The sequence below is a fragment of the Pseudorca crassidens genome, chromosome 6, assembly GCF_039906515.1.
Source record: "Pseudorca crassidens isolate mPseCra1 chromosome 6, mPseCra1.hap1, whole genome shotgun sequence".
Classification (NCBI taxonomy): Eukaryota; Metazoa; Chordata; class Mammalia; order Artiodactyla; family Delphinidae; genus Pseudorca; species Pseudorca crassidens.
This window is the reverse complement of record NC_090301.1, coordinates 85,968,379-85,976,422: the sequence shown is the minus strand read 5'-3', so window position 1 is coordinate 85,976,422 and position 8,044 is coordinate 85,968,379. Positions and strand designations below refer to the sequence as shown.

The 8,044-nt window shown below is 39.7% G+C and overlaps 1 protein-coding gene across 1 annotated transcript in view; it reads right to left on the bottom strand.

Moving 5' to 3' along the window:
* Positions 1-2,284: 2,284 nt before the first annotated feature.
* The window catches only part of GTDC1 (glycosyltransferase like domain containing 1), a 493,504-nt gene continuing 487,744 nt past the window's right edge, over positions 2,285-8,044 (bottom strand). Inside the window, exon 12 of the mRNA XM_067742048.1 lies at positions 2,285-7,399. Within this exon, the coding sequence (XP_067598149.1) occupies positions 7,195-7,399 (205 nt within the window). The 3' untranslated portion in view covers positions 2,285-7,194. The remainder of the gene's footprint in view (positions 7,400-8,044) is intronic.

Sequence of the window (8,044 nt, the reverse complement as noted above, 5' to 3'; positions counted from 1 at the left end):
TTTCTTTCTTTCTTTCTGCTTTTTCTCCCTTTTATCCTGAGCCGTGTGGATGAAAGGCTCTTGGTGCTGCAGCCAGGAGTCAGTGCTGTGCCTCTGAGGTGGGAGAGCCAACTTCAGGACACTGGTCCACAGGAGACCTCCCAGCTACACATAATATCAAATGGCGAAAATCTCCCAGAGATCTCCATCTCAACACCAGCACCCAGCTTCACTCAACCACCAGCAAGCTACAGTGCTGGACATCCTATGCCAAACAACTAGCAAGACAGGAACACAACCCCACCCATTAGCAGAGAGGCTGCCTAAAATCATAATAAGTCCACAGACACCCCAAAACACACCACTAGACGTGGACCTGCCCACCAGAAAGACAAGATCCAGCCTCATCCACCAGAACACAGACACTAGTCCCCTCCACCAGGAAGCCTACACAACCCACTGAAACGACTTTAGCCACTGGGGACAGACACCAAAAACAACGGGAACTATGAACCTGCAGCCTGCAAAAAGGAGACCCCAAACAAAGTAAGATAAACAAAATGAGAAGACAAAAAAACACACAGCAGGTGAAGAAGCAAGATAAAAACCGACCAGACCTAACAAATGAAGAGGAAATAGGCAGTCTACCTGAAAAAGAATTCAGAATAATGATAGTAAAGATGATCCAAAATCTTGGATATAGAATAGAGAAAATGCAAGAAACATTTAACAAGGACCTAGAAGAACTAAAGATGAAACAAGCAATGATGAACAACACAACAAATGAAATAAAAAATACCCTAGATGGGATCAATAGCAGAATAACTGAGGCAGAAGAACGGATAAGTGACCTGAAAGATAAAATAGTGGAAATAACTACTGCAGAGCAGAATAAAGAAAAAAGAACGAAAAGAACTGAGGACAGTCTCAGAGACCTCTGAGACAACATTAAACGCACCAACATTCGAATTATAGGGGTTCCAGAAGAAGAAGAGAAAAAGAAAGGGACTGAGAAAATATTTGAAGAGATTATAGTTGAAAACTTCCCTAATATGGGAAAGGAAATAGTTAATCAAGCCCAGGAAGCACAGAGAGTCCCATACAGGATACATCCAAGGAGAAATACGCCAAGACACATATTAATCAAACTGTCAAACTATACAGCAAAATAACCATGAGTAGTAATGCATATTTGACATATAACTCTTCTTTTTTTTTCCTTTTTTCCCTATATTATTTGGAAGACAAATGCATAAAAGAATAATTATAAATAATTATAAAGTTATGTTAAGGGGTTGGAGATGGAGCTATAAATGAAGACAGACTTTCTATACAATTGAAGAATGGTCTGAATAAATTTTTATCCAAAGAATAATAACCAGTGGAGGGACTTGACTTATCAGATAGCAAGACTTATTACAAATATACAGTAATTAAGACAGTGTGGCATTAGTGTGGAGATAATCTTATAGACCAATGGAACAGGACAGAGATTCCAGAAAAAGATCTACACACCTAGATGTAAACCTGACATATGAGAGAACTAGCATTGTAAGTCAGTGGCAAAAGATGAATTTATCATTAAAATATGCTGGGACAACTGATGATCCATATGCAAAAAAAATGTATATCTTCAACCATATAAACAATCAATTCCAGATGGATCAAGTACTTAAACTGGAAAAGCAAGAGTTTAAAACTTTAAAAGCGGCTATAGGAAAATGTATTTATCACTTCAGGATAATAAATAGTTTTTAAATCAAGCAGAAGGCATAAACCAATAAGGATTGCTGCTGTCCAGAATAAATGTTAAAATCTTACAAATTCATATGAAAAAGTCAAATATCCCATTAAAAATGAGAAGATATAACGAAAAGTTTTCCAAAGAATATGAATGGTAAACATAGGAAAAATTCTTAATGTCAGTAGCAATCAAGCAATGTGTATTGAAACTACCGTGAACTACAATGTCATGTCCAAACAGACTGGCAAATATTCAGGAGTCTGAAAAGTCCAGGTGTTGGTAATATACTGACTAAAGATGTGTCTCATACACCGCTGATGTTGAATAAAATAGAATAGATTGGTAAAACTACTTTAAAAAATAATTTGGAATTGCTTGGTAAAGGTGCATTTGTGCATACCCAGCACCACCACTTGTAGGTATATATCCTAGAGAAGTTCTTGAATACAGGAACAGGAACAAATTTATACAAAAACGTTTATAGTGACACATTTTTTTGTAATAACAAATCAATCCAAATGTCCAGCAGCAGTAGAATAAAAAAATACATTGAAATGCATTCTTTTTTTATTGAGATAAAATTGGTAAATAACATTGTATAAGTTTCAGGTGTACAACATTGTAATTCGATATTTGTTGGAATACAACAGTGAAACACAAATTACAGGCAAATCATCAACATAAATGGATCTCTAAAACATAATTTCAAGTCACAGAGTAATATATTATGATTCCTTTTATATAAAGTACAAAAGAAGGCAAAACAAGATAACAAAGATTCATATTTTTATAAGTATATACACATACCATTTCTGCATAGATTAATACACATATATGATAACTTTAAGGAAAACAAGGGATTAATTAACATAATTCAGGATAGCAGTTACCTCTGAGGCAGAGGAAGGGGACTTCAACTGAGCAGAAACTCACAAAACATAGACTTTCAAATGAAAAGGTAGGATCTTATTTCTTAGGCTGAATTATGAGCAGTGGTCATTTTCTTCTTTTTAAAATGCTACTTATATATACTACATACATTCTTGTAGTATGCTCTATTTCACCATATTAAGTATTATATTCACAATAAAATACAAAACACTTTGTTCACAGTAAAAAGTAAAAACAGAAAGAAAGTCTGAGTAAGAAAAATGGATCAAGTCTAGATTCTAAAATGATTATCCTGGTGGACATACAGAAGAGAGACATTGATGGCTTCTACTATCTAGAAGGGAGAAAATGAGGTTCTAACCAGGGCAGTGCCAATCAAGGGCAGATTTAGAAGAGAAACCTTGTGAACACATAACTGACAGAATAGATAAGAAGATATTGATGTGTTTTGTGCCTGGCTTACTGTTAGGATGATGATGACCAAAGAGAATTGTAGGGAAGCTCTATTTGAAGGGTGAGAGAAAGAATAAGAGTTACCAACAGAAAGATAGACTCAGAAGAGAACAACGTCCCAAAAGCCAAGTGAGGATTAGGAAGTTTGGATGGGATAGCTTCAACCACTGTAGAGTATGTTCTAAGGTCATCTGCTTATGAAATATACAGGGATATTTTTCTGGACTTGGGGTGAAGGGACAGGGTATGGAATAGCAGCTGTGGGAGAAACAATGGGGAAAAAACAGAGACAAAAAAATGACTGAAGAGCAATGAGAGCCCAGCTGAGGTTCGATGGCATGAATCTGTAGGACAGCCAGCTGGCACAATTCGTGACCTACTCCCACAATCTTGGTCATCACTGAGTGGTTATCAAGCTTGTGAGTATTTTCATGTTCAAAACATACAGACACACACATGCAAGCACTCCTACGTGCACTCACACACTCCAAATTTGAACTAAACAATTTGTTAGAGGTCTATCAAAAACCAGAGCCCACAGTACAGAGGAGACTGTAAAATCCTTTACATTAAGCAATAAAATTGCCATGGATAACGAAGCATTTCCATCTAGGCACAGCTTCTTCAGGATTCTAGTTGGTCAGAATTTCTGGGAAAACTTTAAAAAGAAAGGTTAGTGGGATGAATTACAGCCCCAGCTGCAGCAGTTGACTCTGAGGTAGTTCCCTTTCTTTCACTTATGTTAGACCCACCTCCCCTTCGGTTTGCACTCTGGTTGGTCCAGGTGGCTTGCCTGGTAGTTTGACCCAGGTCCTCATCTCTGGGCTCTGTTTCCATGTCCTTCTCGAGCCGTAGTTCTTATACTTGCTCTTCACAAGTACAAGTTACAGTGGGCAGGAGAGGCACATATATTTCCCATTGTGTAACAGTACCCCTAACTTTTTTTATGAGAACCATGGTCAATTATAAGGGGAACCCAAAGTAACGTGACAGCAATGTGACTTTGAGTTTACTGTGTTTTACTATGATCCCTGATGGAGGCATCCTTATCTGAGAACCAGGTCCTCAAGATCTACAGAGCCCAATGTTGCAGAGACAGGAAGGACAGATTGACCAAGTGAGTTACTAGGAGTGATGAAGCGGAGGACCCCTCCCACTTCTACCCCTAAATTCCCAGACCCATGTATTTTATCTACTGAGGTCACAGTCATTTGCTGCAAAGTGGTCCCTTGGTCCAAGGTAATGTTATGCAGGATTGCCTGCCAGTAAACCAGACACTCAATGAACCCTCAGAGAGTGGTGCTGGCCAAGGACCTCCAAGCAGAAAAGGCAACCCCATACGTGGAGTAGGAGGGAATCCAGTCAAGAAGAAACACTACACTAGAAAGGGTCTGATGTAGTCAATAGCCGACAAGTAGCTTGTTGGTCTCCTCAAGGGATATTACTGTATCAGGGTCTGACAATAATTAGTCATAATGGGAAATTCTGGCTCTTCAAGGATCCTGTCATCTCCACTGCTACAAGCGGGCTCAGACATACTCTCCTGCTTCTTTCTGGAACATGCTAACCAAGTCCTGCATATCACTATCCTTTTCCCAGTCGGCCTGTGCTGAGATTTGCAAAATTATAGGTCTGGGGCCAAGAGGGGAGTTGAGGGAAGAGGAGGAAAAACATTGTCTTGTAAGAGACCTATCTCATTTGAAGGTTCTTCATGTTCTTCAAGCAAGAGGAGAATCTCTAACTTCCAGCAGGAATTAAGCCACTTCTACAGAACCCGGGGTTTCAGGGAAATTGGCAAATTCAAGCTTCTCAAACACTTTTACCCAGAAATCCCTGCCCAGATCCCATTTGCTTCTTATCAGAGCCTAACTTTGACACAGGAGACTTGTCTATTCTGAGAATTTAGCCTTCTCCACAATTCAGCCACTTTTACAATTAAATATAAAGTAACCAAATAATGTCTGATCATCAGCTGTGTGTGACCTTCCACTACAGAAGATGAGAGCCTCAAATGCTTACAAGAAGGCCTTCTGGCTAACACTTTGCTTTAAACTATTGATTAATAGATCTGAGCCTGTCATTTTCTCTCTTCATTGGATCAATAGCCCTTAGCAGTAGCCATCTAGTTCCACAGTCCTTACAGTTACTATTTTCCCCATATCTCTTAAATACCTGAGACTTTGCACCAATTATTACATCCCTTCTACCTGTACTGTATCCCAGTTCATTACAGATGAAAGTCTTAGCAACGGCACTGCCACAGTATAACTGGAATGATCAATATTCCCCCTTCCAGTAGTGGCGGGGTGCACATTGCCTGCCATCTAGCCAACAAGGACTCCAACTTCAGAATCCCATCCTTACAAGTTGCTTTCTAAGACCACATCTCCTTTCAGCAGTCTTAGGTTAGGTTCCCTAGAAGCAGAGCTTAAGAAGGGGCTTCTGGTTTAGGTTATTTTTAGAGTGAGTGCTCTCAAAAGAAAGGGACTGAGGGAGGAAGGGGAGGGCAGAGGAAGAAACTAAGAAAGGATGTGGTCTCGGCTTCGGTTTGTTCCCATACGAAGTTCTGGAGCACAAATTGTACCACAGAGTTGGTCACAGTTTGAGGCAAAACTACACCACTTTTCTACCCCTGTGTCAGACAGTCATTGTCTATAGTCTGTCCCAGAAGGGGCAGTGTTGGAGGTGGGTGTGTAGACTTCCTGGTGAGGCACCTCCTGGTCAAGGGCAATTCTGCAGAGAAGGCACAGCTGTGAATGGCTATCAGCCTACGCCCATGGCAGTTAGGAATTGGATGCCTCAGAGTATGCAAGGGATCCAACAGCATGGCACCAACAGCATCCACTAAACTACCACGTCTTAAGATATCCTTAGTGTCACAAGGTACAGTAACACAGAAGAGCAATTCCATGAAATCAAACCATAAATTTAAGCCATGCAGTGGTGTGTCAGAACCGGCTTCTATTAGCCCACAAGAATTGATTATTCACATCTCTTCCCAACTCGGCATTCAGTGATGTCATGTTGGAAGCCTGAAACTGTCCATGGTGGGAGTACTTACACCATGGAAACTGGCAAAAGCTACGCACCAGGCCCTTTTTATGGGGGGTGGGGGAAAGGGGGTGGATGATCAAGTTGTTAAACATTTACCAGCACGCCACTGATGGCGCAAGATAAGAATTGTTATTCCTGATTTTAAGTATGAGGAAAATAAGCTAAGAAAGAGCAATTAAGTGACAGATTTAGAATTAAAATCTATTTCTATCTGACTTTATTATAACAGGAATATTAGGTTTAGTTTAACATACATTTATTGAGTAGTAACCATGTGCCAGGCATTGTTGTCAACTAAGACACATTCTCAATCCACAAAGGAAATGGAATGAGAGTTCAGTCTTTGGGAAACCAAGAACATGATATCTAGGGAATTTGATTGAATTTCTTCTAGCTATTTTCATGTCTTTGAGATTTTAATAATGTTCTAAAGATTTTTCCCTTTTCAATCTATAATATGAAGATTTAAAATATCCAATCTTAATGCCTCAGTTTACGAGATACGTATGCAAAAGCACTTTGGAAATGCAGAAAGCTTAATACAAATGGATGAATTGTTAATAAGAAAATCAATAGTGAAGATAACAGCCCTTTTTCAAATGACTGAAGGAATAGATCCCTTGGAGTGAAGATAAGGAGGACTCCAAATACGCTTCTTAAATTGAGTCAAGGCCACTTTTTCTTGTGGTGTTCAATTGAAGTGGAATAATTTTTTCAGGCTCTTGTTTTCACAATGACTTTTCAATGTGGTCGGAATCCTTCTGGCCCTGAAGAAATGAGCAGCTCTTCTCTCTTCCAACATTTGACTCCATCACCTCTTCAGAGCCAGAACTGGAGTTGTTCTGAAGAAAGTGTTTGCAGACTAAGGGAGCTCCAGCTGCTGGTGGTACATGCATTCAGGGAAGGTTGTGGAGTCCAGGCCCTTCATCTTTTTGGGTGTTTGGTGGTTTGCTGTTTTCAAGACTCTCATATTTCAAACCTTCTCTTCTGTTCCTCGCTTTCCTTCTCTCACATCTTTGTCTAGAAGTTGCCCCCCATCTGTCCCAGGAACTCCACTTCATTTTTCATCCTAGCTATCCTTGCTGGCTCCTCTTCTCACTCCTTCTGTCAGAATAATACGTTATCATCGTAGTGTCATTGATCTCCAATGCTGCAAACACTGCTGGCTTTCGAGAGCAAGGATATTCTGATGGGACTTCCCTGGTGGCCCAGCGGTTAAGACTCTGCACCTCCACTGCAGGGGGCGCGGATTCGATCCCTGGTCGGGGAACTAGGATCCTGCGTGCCTCATGGTGCAGCCAAAAAATAAATTAAAAAAAAAAAAAGGAAAAAAGGAAGGAGAGAAAATAAAAGACAATTTGCTATTACCATAATGAAATGTACAATCACAGCATCAGGAACAGTCGTAATGCTGGCAAAAACACCAATCTGATCTGAGCACCCGACTGGTTCTTAGAAAAACCAATCCATGAGTACACACAAACGTTCACACACACACACACACACACACACACACACACACACGCAGCATATGATTATAAACCTTTTCCTTAACTGAACAAAGAAAAGGCAACAAAAATCTTCAAAGGGCTTGTTCTTTCTGGGTAAAATTTCATAAGACTGCTATCAAAGCAGGTCGTATATGAGAGACAAGAAAGGTTATAGATGAGAGACAAAGACAAAAAAAATTCACTTGCTCCAAGAATTTGCTGAACGATTTCATTTTGTTGAATTCCACCCATTAAAACATGTATTTAAATCCTAACAATGACTGACAAACATTTGGAAAGCGAAAGTAAAAGTTGACCTGCAGACAGTTCAAATTTGCCATATGCTTGCTGTCACCATTAACAGTCTGTAGACCATCCTAATTTATGCTTCAGCGAACTAACCTGATGTATTTTAAAGAATGTGAATACCTGT